The sequence below is a fragment of the Mytilus edulis genome, chromosome 9, assembly GCF_963676685.1.
Source record: "Mytilus edulis chromosome 9, xbMytEdul2.2, whole genome shotgun sequence".
NCBI classification, from domain to species: domain Eukaryota; kingdom Metazoa; phylum Mollusca; class Bivalvia; order Mytilida; family Mytilidae; genus Mytilus; species Mytilus edulis.
The window spans coordinates 86,988,579-87,009,270 of NC_092352.1; the positions used below are offsets into that span (position 1 = coordinate 86,988,579).

The 20,692-nt window shown below is 30.7% G+C and overlaps 1 protein-coding gene across 2 annotated transcripts; it reads left to right on the forward strand.

The window, feature by feature from the left end:
• The first annotated feature begins 4 nt into the window (after positions 1-4).
• Positions 5-20,444, forward strand: LOC139489305 (uncharacterized). Of its 2 annotated transcripts, none has more exons than XM_071275590.1 (9): positions 5-317; positions 6,857-6,945; positions 9,005-9,044; positions 12,203-12,511; positions 13,500-13,715; positions 14,185-15,124; positions 15,715-15,778; positions 17,929-18,091; positions 18,872-20,444. In XM_071275590.1, the coding sequence occupies exons 2-9, from the start codon at positions 6,880-6,882 to the stop codon at positions 19,123-19,125; spliced, it is 2,052 nt and encodes a 683-aa protein (XP_071131691.1). In that variant the 5' UTR covers positions 5-317; positions 6,857-6,879; the 3' UTR covers positions 19,126-20,444. The 2 variants fall into 2 exon arrangements, with proteins under 2 accessions (XP_071131691.1, XP_071131690.1); XM_071275589.1 differs by lacking the exon at positions 5-317 and adding an exon at positions 4,506-4,779.
• Positions 20,445-20,692: the final 248 nt, after the last annotated feature.

Here is a 20,692-nt window from a genome sequence, read left to right on the forward strand (position 1 = left end):
TCACATGTTAAGATGACAGCAAATTGTAGCATTATCTTTTTTTGTCATAAGTACCGTACACTTTAGTTTATTTTTTTTTGGTATTTTAAAAATCGAGTGTATTCAATACGATAGAGAACATTGTGAAAGCATCATCAAAACCTTACGGTTATTCAATTCGATATCTTCAAAATATAATCTTTCAGTTACTAATTTCCGGGAAAACCCATCCTGAATCGAAATAGTCTAGAATCGTAGGCAAAACGGTATCCCCATGTAAAAAACTAGCAGCTAATTTCACAGACTCCGACTAAAACACAGTGTATGCGATCGGTGAGGTAAATTCATTGTTGGTTGAGTTGATCCATTCGCACCATTTTTTATTAGCAATGCACCAGACTATCACATTGTAATTTGGCTCATTATTTGCAATATATATCAATATTAATAAACTCCAAGTTAACATAATTTAAATTATGTTCTACCCAAGGACGTATAACTAACATATATATAACTAATATACGTCCTTGGTTCTACCCTATAACCGTCACAGCAAAAATTTAAATAGCCTTTCAACTAGTAATGTGAAGTCATCTGTTTTGATAGTAATCAGTTCTCGATAGCAATGCGCGTGGTTAAAATAAAAGTAGTTCGCGAAATCGCACAATTTTTCTATTTGTCTGTATTTCAAGGACAGAATAATAACTAGCTTTAATTTCAACATTTCAAGTTTTCAGACATTTTACAACAGTAAAAATAATATTTTCCGATTTTAACCTACTTTTCCTTATTCCCAAAACAACCCAAACTTCATCCCCTCGGTTCATAAATAGCATGTTTTCAAATGTAAACAAAACTCAGCTCGAAAAGAAGGTCAAGTCAACATACATAATACACAATTGTAAGATGGGGTGTGACATCGCTATGGAAAAAAATCTATGGAACGCAGTTTGGGCCATATCTTATGAACTTTGAAATTTAATTCAATTCAATTATCGGAAAAGTAATGCCCTTAAATATTGTTACTGTGACAGTAAAATATTAATAACAGCTGTGACAACATCTTATAACGTATAAGAATTGGTTCAATAATTTAAAATTATCTAAAATTTATTAAAGATTAATATTCAATGCATATTTTTGTCCTTGAGTGATAATTCCTAGGATATCGGTTAAAGATGCCTTAAATGATCGACTAGGCTAAAATTCATAAAAAAAAAATATGGTTCTAGAGACAAATGATAGTAAATTGATACTTTTCTTCAATTTGTGTAATTTTAAATCTTCTATTAACATCAAACATGCTTACCATACTATACTTTTCACAACTATTGAGAACAGATGATGTATTGCACACAATGTCAAAATTGAGCACAACAACAGATGTTTTGATTTTTCTTGATTTACGCAAAAGAAAATCATGAGGATCATAGGAAATGAATAAAAGTATCTACTTAATTAACACAATCAGCTTTGACCACATTTATTTGAAGAACTGGCCATACGGAGCAAAAGTTTGTTACACTATAGAGAACCGATAACACTAGGATACTGTTAAAAATCATTACAGTGAGTTGACTGTTAGTGTTGCTCTCCACCAATTGCAACTCATTCAAAATTTTGACCAAATTGCAATTTGTTTTATAAAATCAAATTGTTCAACTGGTCAGAAATTTGAACCAACTGCTGTAGAAAACCACAGCCAAGTCATGAAAGTGCAAGGTGATAAAATAAAACATACATATTTTACTGAATATATGATGTTTTATTTAAAATGATATCTGATTCTTATAAATATAGAATACTTTTAGAAAGAAAAACTATATGAAAGCTTAATAGTTTGGACAATTTTATAGCAATTCAAAATAAACAGTTAACAGGCTATTATTTGAACTTGGAATTATTTTTAATTATGGAATTTGCATAATTTCTTGTGTTTAATTTTTTTTGATAAATTCCATGTTTATTTGGTATTATGATCTTTTGAGCTGATCATAACACTTTCCATACAATGTATTTTGTATAGATAGTGTTGTGCGCGGCACAGTACATTCTATTGAAAATGTGCTATCTTCTTTGTAATAGAAAGTGTTGTGCGCAGCACAGAACATTAAAGTACAGAATAAACATGGAATTTATTAAAAAATTCAATAACTAAGAATAATTCCAAGTTCAAATAATAGCCTGTTAACTGTTTATTTTGAATTGCTATAAAATTGTCCAAAATATTGGTAGCTCATATTTCTTGATTATTGACAATTGAATAAGGTACAAAGATTACACTTTCATCATTTCTTTAACTTTTCTGCCAATTGTAATCAAAACTTTGCAGAATTGATATACATGTAATAAAGCTCTCCAAGTTCTTTATACACATGATATGTATTTGTCTTTTATGATACAATAAACAAGGGAGAGAGGCAATCTTTAATTTTGACTGGTTAGTTAATAAAACTGATAAAAACTTATAGTTATAGACCTCACTTTTGAAGACACTATCATGACTGTCATTGTTTACAATAAACCATAATATGTTATGTATGTTCCTGTCCTAAGTCAGAAGCCTGAATATGTTTGATCCATATCTAAATCATTTTCATTACCAGAAACAATCTAAAAAAAATACTATACAGTAAATTCAGAAAGTATTGTGAAGTTTTTATTATTGGGAAAATTGGGATAGAGTTGTAAACGCAATAATTTAAACTCGCATTTTAAAATATTTTATACTAATTAAGCAGGATTTTTTCCCAAAATTGTAAAAATAAGAATAGCATTCAAGTCTCAAATGACAAAATCGCAATAAACAGGCTATTATTTAAGGTGGTAGACCTTGGTTCAGGGAGATAACTCTTTAAATCAGTTATGTGTTTGTAAAAGTCAAGTTTCATCAATGTTTTTTAAGCATTTACCTGAAACAGATTGGAAATAATCTATGTAACCTAGAAGCTTAGAATATATTTATGAAAATGGTTGACACAAACGTACTGATGATTTTAAGAGTTATTTCCCTTAACCTAGGTCTACCTCCTTAAACTTGGAATTATTATTAATTATGGAGTTTTCATAATTTCCTGTGCTTGAAATTTCTAGTAAATTCCATGCTTATTCTGTACTTCAATGTTCTGTGCTGCGCACAACACTTTCTTTTACAAAGAAGATAGTACATTTTCAATAGAATGTACTGTGCCGTGCACAACACTATCTATACAAAATACATTGTATGGAAAGTGTTATGAACTGCTCAAAACATCATAACATAAGCATGGAATTTATTAAAAATTTCCAGCACAGAAACTTTTGCAAATTCCATAATTAAAAATAATTCCAAGTTTAAATAATAGCCTGTTAATAATAAAGCACGCAATAATTTCTGAATTTACTATACTCTGATTTCTGATTTAATGTTCTATAGGCTAACTGGATCCCTGTATCTTTGAACTGATAAAGTAATTTTGAAGGCTTGACATTTTCAAAGTTCAAAAATATTCTTATGTTCATAACCCAACCCTGTCTAAAGAATTATATTAATTCTATCATTTAAAAACAGTTAACGAAGAAGTCATTCAAAAGTTATCCCCAATAGAATATTCATCCCTTAGCTCAACATACTGACATAGATGTTATGCCCAACAAACGTGCAAATGACGTCAAATAACATCACCTTAAACCAAACACTTTGAGTCTGTTGACAGAGTGATAACTTAGTATTACTTGCCTATATAACTTATTCCACTGTCAGATCTTGATTTGTTTGTTCTAATATATTTTGTTATTAAAAGTATTACAGCACATGCTGCATGTGCTGTCCTGCATTATTGTTTTGCTTATACATGTTTTATTTTTGTGGCTAAAGGCTTTATGTTTTTAGCTAATACAATGTTCTTTTATAATTAAGAGCAGTCACAGAATTATTTTACAAATTATGAAATATCAGTGTTTTGTTGGTACTTGACGTCGTTTTGGTTTTTCTAAAGGTGCTGAAGTTGTAATACATTCAAGAGACTATCAGATTATTTTTATTGTCTAAATTTTAGTAGTCTAACTTGGTGATGCTCTAAGCCAAAGATGTGTATATATATATTGATTTGTTTTATAAGGTATCAGAGGAGGAACTGATCATGATGTATTGTACAGTATTAAAACATGAAGTTTTAAAATCGTTTAGAAATAATAGAGTATACCAATTATAAGATGGTTAGGCCATTTGCTGTCTTTTCACTTTTGTGTTATTTTTCTAGTAACTTTTTACTTTGCATTTAGATCACGTGTGAAATGTTGTTTATCAGGTTTCCAATTACTTTATTTTTGTTGATGTTTAAAGTTTTGGTCCACAGTATTCTAGAAATTTATATGGATGTGATAGTTGTTATACCAGTTTTAAGATATGTACAATGTATGTAAATGCACAGTTTTCTATTTTACTTTTTTGCATCTAATGTTTATTAAAAAATTGAAAAGTACATGTATTTAATAAAAAATTTGCTGTATCATGTTACATGTATGTAATCCTTGAATGATTTAATAGTGATTTCTTCAGTAATTCGAGAAAGCCCATATATATGTTATTTACCTGTGTAAATGTTTTACCTGATTGGTTTTGTTTACCTTATCTGTACCCAGAGACTCAAGAATTTTGTTTATTATGACATATAAAGGCTGAAACATTTAGTGACATCATAAACGATAAACAACTTTCACTGTGTTTTGCAATATTATTGAAGATATTTTTTTGGGATACATTTGAAAAAGGATTATTTTGTGAAACATTAAAAATCCACATTATATTCCCTGTTACAGGTAAGTCTACTAATTAAATATCAGGTAAACTCTGTACTTCCCAGATTTTTTTTAATATTCATTCCCGTCTAATTTTTAACTTGATTTAATTGGTCTTTACATTTACGTCAATGTATAAATTATATTATACCGAATGTGAATACTTTTTATTCTATGTCGCTTTTAAAAGTTTATTTATTCATGATTGACAACATAAAAATGTCAAAGTGACTCCAGAAGGTAATGTTTATGCGTTTTTAAAACAATGGTACATTTTAAGGTAAAAAAGTAAAAAATTCAATGCACCCCCTTTTCTTGGGCAGAGCTATTTAGCTACCACATTAAAGGTAGTACTGTGTGTTTATTTCATTGGTTTGAGGTGCCATTAGAAACTCTAACCTGTTTCTCAACTAGTAGCAAAGTTAAATATTTCTGCAAATTCATGATTACTCATCGGGTACCCATGAACATTTCTTTGCAAATTGGTAAAGGTAAACCACAATTTTAAATTGCCAACACAATTCACTTTTTCTTTTAAGTTTTTAGCAGAATGAGGCAAAAACTGTAAAAACAATGATCCTCCAAAATACAATTTATCTTATCAATTGAAATATGTATCCTAGAAGAAAAATTCATCCACAGCAGTTCATAGCCTTTCTGTAATACTTTTGTTATATGCTTTCTTATCACATTTAAAATCCATTTCAGCATGTCGGGCAAGTACAAAGCTGGATACATATTTATATCACACCAACTTGTTCTTTGTGCATATGCATATGAAAGTGCAGCAGCCACTCAATGTTAAACACAACTATATCTGACATTATCAGGGGTGGATCCAGCCATTTTCAAAAGGGAGATTCCCAACCAAGAATAAAAAAGGGGGGTCCAACTGTATGTCCTTATTCAAATGCATTGATCCGCTAAAAAAGGAGGAGGGGTTCCAGTCTGTTCCAACTCCCGTAACGGTAACTAACCCTCCCCCTGGATCCACTACTGCATTATCATCATGTAATGGCAGTTTATTTGATAAAAGAGAATAAATAGAATCTTGATTATTTGACTAACAAATGTTAGACTATATATCTGATAAAGCACAAACCTCCTCAAGATGAACAAGGATAAGTATGCTCACACAAGAAACTGATAGTTTTTATGCACAAATCTGGGTATTGATTATAACAAAAGGGATGCTGTACTGAAAGCTTTAGTCACAGTCAATACACAGTTGCTTTAGATCTTTAAACATTTTTTAATTTTTTTAGTATTTATCTTATCAAATATTTAGTGCGCAATAATATTTAACATTTGAAAGTCAAGGCCAAATCATTGAAATTCCATACCCTGATAAGACTAGCTTGTTTTGCATTTCTTGAGAATTGATTTTTTTCACCGTTCATTTTCTTCTAGCTGCTCTAGCAAGAACCTGTTTGTGATTGAAGATTTAAGAAAAATTTGTTTCCAAACATGCAGTAAAGAGTAATAAAAAATAAACTATACAATGTCAGGGCCAATTCAAAGTCAGTATGTACAAATTCTATGTACAAGTATAGGAAAACTTTGCAAGCAAACATGCAATACTGTTAATTCTTTTAATTATTTGTTGATCCAATTTCTGTGGGTTTCATCATACAAGTGGAACATTAACTATATTATAATACATGTATATAATTATAACATGTATATCTCTTTACAAGATTTCAATTAAGATTTACGACCTAATGCCCATGTTGCATCAGAATGCAAAAGTTTAAGAAGTGATGAAAAGTATCTTTTTGCATTTTCAAAAGTATTTTTACTCAAATATTAAGGAAAGCCCATAAATACAGATTTGAAGAACTTAAACAGGTAGAAATAATCAATATAGGATATCTTTTTAGATTTGATCAAATTGCGAAAAACTCTGGAACTTGGATGTAAATGGATGTTAAGGTATGGCCAAAAGGACAAACATGGAGCTTTATCTATAGATTGAATTGTTTTATAGAGAAACATTGGTGTAAATGTTTTACATCACAATGTCAACTGTTAACGATAGGCAACTTTGAAATGTGTAATAAACAGAACGGTTTTTAAAATGTCTCTTTTTATATTGCAGGAGTCTAATGGAAGAAATGAAAAATGAGTCCAAGAATACTTTATACCGGAAAACATTATCATTCTGACAGGGATGGTCACCTTAAACAGGTAATATTGTCAAAAAATTGTCTGACAGGGGCTGTCTCCTAAAACATTTCTGTCTGCTTATAAGAAGATCCATTAGTGGCCTGGGCTGTTTTCAGCTCTTGTTCAGGTTGTTGTCTCTTTAACACATTGTTATGTTTCCATTCTCTATTGTAATATTGTCTGACAAGAATTCTTACTTTAAACAGGTAATATGGTCAATAAATTTGGAAATTTCATGGTTTGAATATAAGTTGCTAGCATTAAATCCCAGTATGGGGGATGATTTTCTCGCTGCTTTGAAGACCCATTGGTGGCCTTTGCTGTTTTCTGCTCTTTGGTCGGGTTGTTGTCCCTTTGACATATTCCCCATTTCCAATCACAATTTAATTGAATCCATTCATTATATGTTGGGTTGTTTCATTTATAATCTGCTAACCAAAGCTAATGGAACATATTCATATGTGAAACTAGCATCAAACATCTAAGATTTGTATAACAATAAGGTTTTCACATGTGTGTAGATATATATAAAGTGTAAATTTTAAAAACTTTTTTCCATTATGTACACCCACTCCAAATCCTTTCATCTCTCTTGTTACAATGTGTTAAGTACAGACTTCATTCTCTGGTAGAAAGTTTTATTTCAGAGGATATACATTTTTCTAAGAAATCAGGGATTTCCCTATCTTATGAAAAAAAATTATATCAAGATGTAATAGATATCAAGATATAATATTTATCTTTAATACCATTTAAAGAAGTCTTTTTATGTATTGTGTTTACATAACCATTTTGACCCAGAACATTTATTATAACATAATTGAATGATTTGTATTGAAATGCAATGAACCTTGCTCAATTTAAATGTCAGCTTATTTCTCTTCCTGGTTTATAAGGGATTTTTCTTTTATTTATTCAAGTATGTGTGGACCAAAATACCGGTACATTTTAAAAATCACAGTGATATGCAAGGTGAAATCCAGTAGTAATTAAACAATAAAGAAGGAACACTTTATAATAGAGGGTTAGAAATAGCTAAGTTGGATTGTTTTGGGTTGTTAACATCTGTTTCTATACTCATTTAAATTAAATGCAGCTTTTATGTATTAGATTGTTATGCCCCCACCATATATAGCATAGGGGGCATTAATCTGTCCCCTTGTCCCTCTGTATGTTACATAGTTTTTCTTCTCTAAATTTAGTTTTCCCCTATCAAATACTATAAAACTTATACACAATGCGTTATACCACAAAACATAGATCGAATTCAAATTTTGGTGTTGTCAACTGTTCTAGAGTAATGCCCCTTTAAAAATTGATTTTTTTTTTGTATTATAATTTCTGTTCTCTGACTTTAGTTTGCCTCAACCAAATGTTTGAAACTTATACACAATGCTTATTACCACAAAATACAGACCAAGTATCAATTTGGTAGCACCACTTTGACCGTTCTTCAGTTATATCCCTTTACATCTTTATATGATATGTAAGCAGAGGGCATCATGTGTGTTCCATAAATACATTCCCCATTTATTTTGTGATATGTATGCCTAGCCATCTTTACACAGATTATGTTATAGAGGTAAAAGGTACATGTATAATGCATTTTTGAAAAAGAAATATTTTTTTTTCGATAAAAGCTAAAGGCACTAAACAACTATTTTATACTTAGTTAAATATGAGACCTAATATTATTACCCCTGAAGCATACACCACTGTGGGTCAATATTGAAATTAAATATGATATGTTTATTGACTGTTTGCAGTTTAATGCTCATAATTGCACAATAAGGGAAATAAGGCAGTGAATATTGGAATGAAAAGGAGAAGGAAATTGTGTATAAGATGTGGAAGAATGGAAATTAGTGAAAAATATATCAGACTTAATTATGTACCTTTAACTTTGTTCTCAACATCTAGATTATCAGATACTAATGGTCAACAATTTTTTTCTATATTAGTCAATTAATTTCCTCTTGTGTTACTGCACTGAAATGATCACAAGTTGATCACCATATTTGATTTTTCTACATTGTTTTAACTTCATATTCTTGACTTCTAGTTTGTTTTCTTTTTTCAGGAAAACGTCTACCTCAGACTGTACAAGAAAGAAAAGGAATGTAAGTTATCTTCAACAGATACAAACAAAAAAAATTTATGTTCTGAAATTCAATTTTGTCTTTTATTTTTGAAATCTATATTGAATTTATTTAAATCTAGACTTTTGGTCGATCTTAGTTGAAGTCTTGAACTTGAGAAAGAAACAAATAAAAAAAAACTGTTGTTAGCGTATTGTTCTATAATATGACAACTTTGACATTCAAGTATTTCATTTACCCCTTAACTATGAGGGAAAAGAAATTATCACAATTCAGACATTATAATGCATGTCACATGCTAATTGGTAAGAAACCAGTGGAAGGGGTCCAGCCTTTTTCAAAAAGGGAGGGGGGTCCCAACATAGGACAACTGTAAGTCCCCATTCAAATGCATTGTGGATTGATCGTTCAGAAAAAGGGGGATCTACCCCACACAGCCCTTGGATCCGCCACTGGAAACTTAGGTCCAAGTGGGATTGGAGTCAGTTGTTTATATTTTCTATTTGCTTCAGTTGTACTTTTACTTTCCAGTTTTATTGAAATCTACCATTGTATACATTTCTTGCTATAACAGTTCCAGGTGTAAATATACCTATATATTATATTGATCATGCTCTGCATTTAAAAATACATTTACTATTTACACAGTAATTTATTTGTCCTTGAGTCTTAAATCCTCTGAAATAACTCAAATAAGGCAAAATTTGACATAATTAAATCTCTGTAAGCTCAAACATGGATGTACATTGTACAAAGTTTCTAAAGATTTTTTAAAATAAATATTAATTAATATGATATAATGGGTGTATGCACAGTCTACACCATAGATTTTGGGGTCAAATAGTGGTATAATGCTAAATTTTTGTTAACATATCTAAAAAAAGAAAAACTGCTTAGTTACGACACACACATCATTTGTACAGGAAAATATTAAGATTAAAAAAAACACTAGTCTTCATATGTATATTATATGGGTCAGGCATTGACATGTACAGACAAATGACAGTGGCAGATCCAGAACTTTTCATAAAGGGGGAGGGAGGGGCTATTGACTAACCTAAAAAAAAAAGGGGGGGCTCTCCAGACATGCCTCAGTGATACCCTATATAATCAATCAAATTTTCCCATGAAAGTCTATGGATGAACTCTGTCATGGCTGTTAAATTATTTCTCGTAAAAAAATTATGTGTATGTCAAAAATTTGTTTTTATAAATTGAAATTTGGACTGCATTTTCTCTTATGTGGATAAAACCTGTGATTTTTCTGTTCAAACTCAAGTTTTTGTGAATATTAGTCAGATCTGGAAAGTTGGAAATTTACAAAAAGAACTTTTGATTGTCAGATATAATAGTTCTCTGTTGTTTGTTTAAACTTAAAACAAAGTTTAGCACACCTATGTATAATTTTACACAGATTTAACAAATCTTTACTATTGTTGAAATTAATGAACAATAAATTATATAAAAGGGTACCCGGTAGTCTGCATTTTAAAAGTATCAAAAAAATGTAATACAGGGTAGTCATTATATTTCTTTGATGATTGCATTTCTACAAAAAATCCAATAAAGTTATCAAATGTTGAACTTCAAGGTGAAAGGTCAGACTAAGGTGTAATGACTAGGTAATGGATTTACCAGACATGCTATTTATTTCTTTAAAATATGGACCAAATAATTATATGTTAAAAATATTGAAGAAAAGTACTCTTGTTCAAAATAAATTAAAATTATTTATCAGGAAGAAAATTATGTGCACGTACTCTCTTCTTTTGTTGATAACCTTCAGACTCTTATCAGATTTGTTTTTATACTAACACCTGACTGTATATTTAGGTCACTTGATTGCTTAAAAATGAATCTTGTGATGTCTTAATTGGGTGACCCAGGCCCGTAGCCAGGAATTTCCAAAGGGGGGTTCGTTGGCCTCAAAAACTCGACTTTAACAGTCACAATTCGAACAGAACGTTGACTTTAACAGTCATTATTTGTTTTCAAGGGAACCCCCCGAACCCCCCCTGGCTACAGGTATGTGACCTACTTATGGTGCTAGACAATGATGCATCATTTCATCAGATTAAAGATGTGTATTATCCAAATGATAAAAAATGAATTTCGACACACACATCTGCTTTAAATAAATGTGAAACCAAATAGAAATTAAAACAAGAATGTGTCCATAGTACACGGATGCCCCACTCGCACTATCATTTTCTATGTTCAGTGGACCGTGAAAATTGGGGTCAAACCTTTAATTTGGAATTAAAATTAGAAAAATCATATCATAGGGAACATGTGTACTAAGTTTCAAGTTGATGTAACTTTAACTTAATCAAAAACTACCTTGACCAAAAACTTTAACCTGAACTTCACACTATCATTTTCTATGTTCAGTGGACCACGAAATTGGGGTCAAAACTATAATTTGGCATTAAAATTAGAAAGATCATATCATGGGGAACAAGTGTACTAAGTTTCAAGTTGATTGGACTTCAACTTCTTCAAAAACTACCTTGACCAAAAACTTTAACCTGAAGCGAACGGACGCACAGACGGACGCACAGACGGACAGACGAACGAACGGAGGCACAGACCAGAAAACATAAAAAATGTGAAATGTAGAATAGAACTACTTTAGATATCAAATTTTTGTATCAATCCTTACACAGAAATAATTTAATTTATTTGAGTGTAATAATATTTATAGTAAAAATTAACAATTATTACTGCATTAATATTCATACCAATTTTTGTGAATTTCAAGGGTACAGGGGAACCACAAATTGAAACATTCAATGAATCTTGAAGGAATATATAATTATATAAATATATGCAGACTTTGCCAAAACCACAACATTAAATATCCATGAAAATGCAAGTTTTCCTCTGTACATGCCAATCCACAGAAATTGGCACAGAAAATAAATGAATCCACAGTATAATTATATTATATCACATGTCAATAAGGAGATCCAAATAGATCCCCTTTATTTGTCTAAGGAATATTTCTGAAACAGAGATCAAACTTGTTTTCTCCAAAAACAAATGCAAAAAAAAAAACCAAAAGCTAATGTCAATTCATGATTCATGAACTTAGTAAAGCACTCTGTACCATTTTGGAAAGGTTCAAGTTGTATTCTGTTAAGTCTGCTTTATTCATATAAAAAATATTTAACTTTCAGATTCAATTCAAGTTGGACCATTCTTACGAACCTTTAAAGAGGAGGAGTTCTGTTTCTTTGATGTAGAAGAGATAGAACTAAGTATCCTGGAAGAGAAATCCAAGAAATCCAAACCCTTTGTTTGTCTCGGACATAAGACAGAGGAAGAGGCATATGAAAACTTTGTGTGTTTGACAATTGTTATATATAAAGATGAAAGTCCTGATGGTTTGTTCCTGGGATCAAACAGGATTAAATTGTTTGACAGAGTGGTGCCAGGGAAAAGTTCTCAGCTAAAAAAGTTAAACATTAAACTTCAAAAAACATTTGGTAGGTCTTTTTGATAGTATTACAATAACAAGTATGAAGACAGGAGGGTCACATACTAATGGAAACCAGTTCATGAACTTTTTTATCATTGCAAAAATGCTTAAAATTCTTAGGTTTTATTAGAGAACAGTGTTTTAAACTTTAGGTTTCATTTGATATTTTATGTTGTTGGGATACTGTCTACTAGAAAACAATGTAAAACAAACACATGGAAACCAATTTCATAAGTCAAGATTGTCTATTGATAGGTCTCTTATATGTTAGTGTAAATTCTATGAAGTATAAACTTGAAGTATTTGTTAATGAAATTAAATGTTTAGTAAAATAAGTTTTAAAACAAAACAAGGGGGACAATCAGTAAATTATAAATCAAAAAGAGACAGTACATTGCATTCACCAGTTCATTGTGTACAACACCATGGCAAAGGAAAAATAAAATTATGTGCAAAAACCGAAAGTTGTTCTAAACTCCAGTTAACCTGATAAACATTAGTAAACCAATCAAAAAGTCCTAGTCAATCTTATGATCAATCAATCAATTGACAGTACTGTCAGTTAATGGATGCATCAAGCAGACTCAAACATTTCAGTCAATTGATTAAATTATCTCTAATCAATCAGTCGGTCAATTCATCAGTCAAACAGCTATAGCTATATTAAGAGTTTTATTCAGTCTTATTAATAACCACTGTGGATTCATTACTAAAAACATGACATGTATTTTTTGGGTATATACATAATATAGGTAAACACTTATTCAAGCGTTCAAGAAAATACAAATTTCTTATAGCCTTGCTTGCAATTTGTTTAAACCAAAAAATCAAGTTTCCTAAAAAATAACTGATACTTTATATAGTTTTATTCCAAAATGCAAAGTTTCTTGGTACAGCTGAAAGCCATTACCATTATTACCATGCAATCTTTGTGGGTTTTTTCGTTATTTATATATTTTTTAAATAAATATATATATAAATGTTTCTTCTTACAGGTAAAGTGATGAAGCAGTGGTTTATGTACAGTGTTAAAAACAATAATGAACAGCCAGTCCGTGTTATCTTAAGAAAGACAAACTTTTCTGTGTTGGATAATAAATTAAATGTGTTAAATTACCATCAGCTACGCAATCTGGAATTCAAAGAAATTCTGGTTAATCCATTGAAGAGATTAATTAAAATGGAAATTGTAGAAAAAACTCCATGTGCAGGTACTTCATTCTTGTGATCCTATAAAGCATGATTTAAACTAAAATAAAAGCCCTTCCTTATTTGTAGAAATATTGCAAAGCTCATCAATTTCTTATGGCAGGGTAAAAATTATTGGAAAAAAAACATATAAATAAGACTATGACCATTCAGTGCTTAAAATAGTTTGCATTTTTAATTGAAATCTGGCCAGAAGTTGAAGCATTTTTATATATATAAAGATGTGTATTCAAAGTAAAGGCAGAAAATCAGCAGACATACAAACAAGCCAACAATAATTTTACTCAACAATCACAAAATATTGTTCCTTAATTATTAAGCAGGTGTCCAGTTTTTCATCACTAAAAAGATAAGTTCACTTTGAGCCAAAAGGCTAGGGAATAAATATCAACAGGTTAAGGCTAAAATTCCCATAAATATTTTTTTTGTAACTATATAGCGATAATATTCAAATTATTTTGTCTTTTGTAGAAATTCAGCATGTACATTGTATAAATTTGAGATCATCCATGTCTGGAGACGACAAGGGCTATGATTTCAGGACGCATCTGTGTCATCAGTTACAAGAGATCCATCTGCAAGAACTTAGTGTTGAAATGACAAATGATCCGAGCCCAGAAGTGCTTAGATGGCTGACAGATCAGAAAACTTTATCTGGGGGTAGTGATCTTTCTGAAATTTCATCTCCTTGTAATATAGAGTGGTCATCATCAACAAGTGGTATTAATCTACCGCCATTGCCCTCTCCTCATCACAATCATAAAAGTCATGAAGCAGTGGAGAATTCGGACGATTCAAGTGAAGAGAACTTTGATGATGGGAAAGGAAGTTCTATATCAGATAAATCATCGTCTTTCGAGGTTGATTCAAATTCTATTACTGTTAGTGAAGAGGAAACAATAAATAGTGATAACATTTCAAAAACTAATGGTCCCTTCACAGTAAGACATACATGTGATGACCCAAGTACAATATTACCCCCACCTCCTCCCCATGATAGAACAAACATTGGAGCAATGGAGAATTCAGATGGGAATACATTGGTTATTGTCAATCAACGTGATCCTGACAATCCTCCAACTTGTAATTCACGACCTCCACAAGGTCATTTGATTAGGGCAGAAAGTGTGGATGTTCTTTTTCCACATAAACAAAATAATGATTTGTGCAATAATGACAGGCCAAATAGAAACAGTTGTTCGAGTGATGATAGCGAATATCAAAGAATTTATTATAAGAATCTTGGCTGGGTAAGATACTCAAATAACAGAGTGAAAATTTTACAGCGTTTTCATAGACAAAGACATTTAGGATTAAATATAACTGATGTTGACTTTGAAGTTGTGAACAAACATGAAAAGTGGTGGGATAATGAATTCAAAATGTGTGAAGAAGATGACATGTTCATGAGGTATTTATTTATTTATAAGCTATATCACCTTCAACGAATCTCTATCTTTCTAATATTGTGTCTCTAAGCATAAATTTTGACAGAAATAATTTTCTCTTACCATGCTTACTAAGGTGTCATAATTGTTCATTAGTATTTTTTTAAGAATAAAAATAAAGTTATATAAAAAAGAAGGTGTGGTATGATTGCCAATGAGACAGCTATCCACAATTGAATTAAGACGTATTTGTGTTTCCCAAATAACTATGATTTACTTGCTGTGTGAAAAAAAGACCAAAAGAGAGGTTAATTAGGAATAAATAATCTACAGGACAGCCAGGACCAGTTTAAAAGGTCAAAAGATAACATTAATATTGTAATGCATTTTAATATTTATTCAATGGTTTAAAACTGAAAAATGGTAGGCCATGGATATCATATATACCAGGATATTTCAATTATGCACATGTAGTTACTGGAGGGAGGACAGGGTCTTTCGTGACTTTTCATTAAACTACATGGTATTTGATTGAGACAAAATATGTGTTTTCATTCTGTGGTTTAAGAACACAGTTAATAATTTCAATAATATGAATATATTATTTTGACAGAACTACGAGGAGTAATATGTGTCACAAGACAGAACCATCAGAAACAGAATACTGGAATGGTGATGTACGTATTATATTGAGATGTGTTGGATAGATATCAATACCTCTGTTGACTTATTTCAGATTAAAAAATCTCTATGCAAATAAAATTGAAAATGGAAATGGGGAATGTGTCAAAGCTATACAACAACCTGACCATAGAGCAGACAACAGCCGAAAGACCACCAATGGGTCTTCAATGTAGTGAGAAATTCCCACACCCAGAGGCGTCCTTCAGCTGACCCCTAAACAAATATGTATACTAGCTCAGTGATAATGGACTTCATACTAAACTCCAAACTAAAATTAAAAATCATACCAGACTAACAAAGGCCAGAGGCTCCTGACTTGGGACAGGCGCAAAATTGCGGACAGGGTTAAATATGTTTTTTGAGATCTCAACCCTCACCTATACCTCTAGCCAATGTAGAAAAACAAATGCACAACAATATGCACAGTAAAACTCAGTTTAGGAAAAGTCTGAGTCTGATGTCAAAATATGAAACAAAATGACAATAATGCATAAATAACAACAGACTACTAGCAGTTACTGACATGCCAGCTCAATACCTCAATTAAACTGATTGAAAGATTATGTCTTCATCATATGAATATCAGGCACAATGAATCCCTCCTGTTAGAGGTTTAGTATTATATCATCATGAAAAATGTGAGAACATAACCTGTGTCATAGTCTGTAACTATTTGAAAATTGATTTGATTTTAATAAGAATCTTACAAAACAGGCCAAAAATTATCTTTCATATCGTCTGATTATTACAAAAATAATCAAAAACATATACATATACATGTACATGTGCACTTGATTTCGATCCGACGCAGCTTATATTGTAATGACATTAGGCTTGTGTCTGATATTTTTTCAGGGATATAGTTTATGTGTGCAGATTCACCTTTAAACCAAAATCAATCAATCATTTTATTTTCATTTGTTCTATTTATTCAAAAGTCTATTTTAGGCAGATTCTAACAAATGCACAGATCAATTCTTTGGGTTGTAAACTTTTAGCTTTAACTTTACTTATACATTGCTATATGCAAGTTACTATTCAAAATTAAAATACTTTAATTTAAATGCATCAAATTGAGACTTAAGATCAACAGAGCTGAACAAAATTATATAATATGTAAATGATTTTGCACCTTCATTTATAGAGGGAAGTATGATTGTACACATCAGTGCTCAGTTGTGCGCATTTGTTCAAATTTGGTATGATACAATGAAGCATTGCACAATAAAGACACATGCCATCCCTTGTGATCTTATCAATACCTTCTTGAAGATTTTAGGTTAATTTAAAAATAAGGAGATGTGTTATGATTGCCAACAAGACAACTATTCACCATTGTCCACTAAAGCTCAAATGAAGATGATGTGAGCAAATATTGGCATCACAGCCTTCAACAATGAGAAACCCATACTGTATAGTCAGCTCTCTTTTTATGTGAATCATCGTTACTTTTTTACTTCTTTTTAAAAATAAAAATAAAATGATTTGAAATTTTAAATATCTGTGAGAAATACAGTTCACATGTTAGATCTAGGTTAAGGTATATCATGCAATTAAGTTCATTTAGATTGATGTGTTCGGTGTCAGAGATTTAATTGATTTCCTAATATAGAATAAAACGGTTCATTAATGAATGAGACGAATGTAAATTTAACCCCAGTGTACAGTTTGTGGTTTACCTTTTATAATTTATTTCTGTATGATAAACTACATTCAGGGTGCTCAGTGAGATGAGGCCACACGTCCAAGGCTCTTGGAGGCAGATTTAGGGGGAGCCCAGGGGCTCTCAGTGCTATTGGCATAGTGTTTACATAAGGGTTTTTACTAGCTGTACACTGATAGTTAACAAGATAAAATTTCTCTTTCCTGACTTCACTGTTTGATGTGTCCCAAAAAAAAAGATTTCAATTTAGATACTAGTAGATTCAATTCAACCATACTTACAACTCAAACAAAAATCATTGAGTTAAAAAAAGAAACATCAGAAAAAAAATGACTACACCCATATTTCAATGCACTCCATGTGTTTTGACATGCACAGGAAAGTGGAGTGGCAGTAAAAGACATGTACCTTTTTATCTATCTCTGATATCAATTGGTAAGATAACTCAATGTGTATTCAATGATATTGTTTTGGTTTTAGCTATGCCTGACTGTACAGTTATTGATGGAAAGGAAAAGTCCAAAACTATCAATGGACCTTGACCTGTCCTGGTCCCAACTCTGTGCTGTAATTATACACCTCAGCTTAGACCAAACCCCTGCTTGTATGAAGAAAGATTGGAGAGATTTTGCTGAAAAGTTGGGTAAGATTAAGGAATGTATTTAAACAAATATAGGGGCTCTCCTGTTCATGCCAGAAAGCATACTATAAAATATAGATATTATACTACATGTATAAAACGTTTTTACATAATCAGCAGTACTCCCAATATTTGAGTTGTAATAAATATTGAATGCTATCTTTCAAACCATCACTGAAAAAAATATTTAAGGATCTATACTTTAATGTCTGTCATTTCAAAGTGAGAATTTTTTTTTAACCTTTTTTTATCTTTTTATTTAATATCATCTTCTATTGGAAAAAAACTATGTTGTCAAGGAAAGGCAAATTTGTGTGTGTGTGTATTTATACTTGTAAACTAAAAAAAAATGTACTTGAATATGAAATAAGGCTATGCGGTACAACTGCCAATGAGACAACTTTCCGTAGAAACAAACGTCATAAAAATTGCTTTTGATATATACATAAACCATTTCTGCACTGAATCAATAAATTACATTTTCAGGGTATTCCCCATAAAAACATAGAATTAAAAAAAAATGAATATGTTTAAATTTTGATTTATAAAATGGTCCAAAATTATAAAAATGGATCTAAGTGTAAAAATAGTTTTGTGGTTATTAGTTTTTTCAAAACATCACTTAAAGCTGATAATTAAAATTAAATAAAGTTTTCACTTCCTGATTTCAGTAATATTACGTACTTTACATCATTATCTGCTAATTCAACCATGAACTACTACAAATGAACCTACATTAGGTTACTGTAACCAGGATATACCTTAATTTATTTTCTATTTTAGGTTTAAATTGCAGAGACATTGAAATCATACAGTATTTTTGTTATACACAAAGAGAATGGCCTGCAAGAGTGGTTCTATGTCATTGGAAATTGTTATCAAGCAAATACGAAAATGCACGTGCATTCAATTTCTACAACTTACGAAATTTTTTGTTGGAGCTTGGTCGTCATGACATTTTAAAAATTGTGAATTATTCAGAAACAAACTGTTTTGAGAGAGTGTATGATGATTGTTCTTCAAATACAAAGTTGTGAAACTAGAAGAAATAATGATCATGATGAAACAAGGTCTAAAATATGCTTTCATTTTCATTACTATGTCCCCTATGTGAATAATGTTGTGAAGTGAGACATCAGTGTTGCATATCATTTAGCATTTTGTGTCAAGGTTAATTGTTGGAAATCAACAAATACATTGAAAAACAAAGGGGAGATAATTTGATCACTACATTTCAAAAACAAAGGGGAGATAATTTGATCACTACATTCAAAAAACATAGGTAAGGTAATTTGATCACTACATTAAAAAACATAGGGGAGATAATTTGATCACTACATTAAAAAACATAGGGGAGATAGTTTGATCATAGGGGAGATAATTTGATCACTACATTAAAAAAACAAAGGAGAGATAATTCTCCATTCATCTTTTTTCATGATCATTTATCATTCTACAGTAATATGTATACAATGCTTTGCTGGGGGATGTGAATGAATTCAATACACTTGTAATTTACAAAACAAAATATTTCACATGGCTTTTACAGAAAATTTAAAATAGTAGGGAAATTCATAAATTGTTAGAGCATTGTTTTGAAAATATTAAAGTTCTTTTACTCTTAACTCCTTCTAATAGTCAATGGTCATTTTGTAGCAGTAACAATTAAAATGGTCTATACTGTAAGATATTACTCCTTAATGTACAAAATTTACACCATTAATATAACACACACATAAAGATGTTAAATTCAAAGATAGACCCCAGAATGCCATTCAATCTAAAGTACCCATGGAAAATGAACATGTTCATTGATCACTCTAACTATTAAAATTACCCCTTTCCATTTCTGCAAATTTAAATTTACTAATTGTTATGTGTATGCCAATTTGTTTGCTGGTATTTAACCATCCCTTCAGTTAAGTTACAAGAGAAAACTAGAGGAACTGCCTCTTATTGATTATGGGTTAGACATAAGAATTAGAAAACTTTAAATTGTTTTATTTTTTAATTTAAGAATTTTGGAAGATGTGTAAAGTAATTTACAATAGAGTTATTTTTGAATGAAAGTAAGTGGAAAATGAGAGAGTGTCTGTTTTATGAATTTATATCTGTAAATTAATTCTAAACAAATGTATGCATGCTATCCAATGGATATTAAAAGATGAAAGTAGTTTGAATGGTTGTTTGGAAATGTCAGTGCATCAGATATTGTTGATTTTGTAAATAGCTATTAACAATGGTTGTATTTAAGTTTTTCTTATTTTCTTATGAGAAATAAATATTCATACTTGAATATAGTTTTGTTGTTGATTTCTTATTATGATAATTGACATTAAAAAACATGTCAAATAAATTTTGTGTTTTTGTCTTTCTTGTAAAGTATAGCTCACTGTTAATTATAAAATAGAACTTCATGTATAGATGGTACTTGCATGAATAGTTTTTTACTGATTGTTTTACTGTTATGATATTTGGTCTATACAGGCAAACTATTTGACTACCAATGTAAAGATAGATATGCTGTATGAATGTCAATGAGACAACTATACCTCAGAATTCAAATGATATGGATATAAGGGACAGCTTTCAACAGTGAGAAAG

Excerpts from the sequence above, each read along its gene's own strand:
- LOC139489305 (XM_071275590.1), top strand. The coding sequence starts at position 6,880 with ATGAGTCCAAGAATACTTTATACCGGAAAACATTATCATTCTGACAGG. Across the intron at positions 6,946-9,004 it reads GGGATGGTCACCTTAAACAG|GAAAACGTCTACCTCAGACT; the intron begins GTAATATTGTCA and ends TTCTTTTTTCAG. Across the intron at positions 18,092-18,871 it reads AGATTTTGCTGAAAAGTTGG|GTTTAAATTGCAGAGACATT; the intron begins GTAAGATTAAGG and ends TTTCTATTTTAG.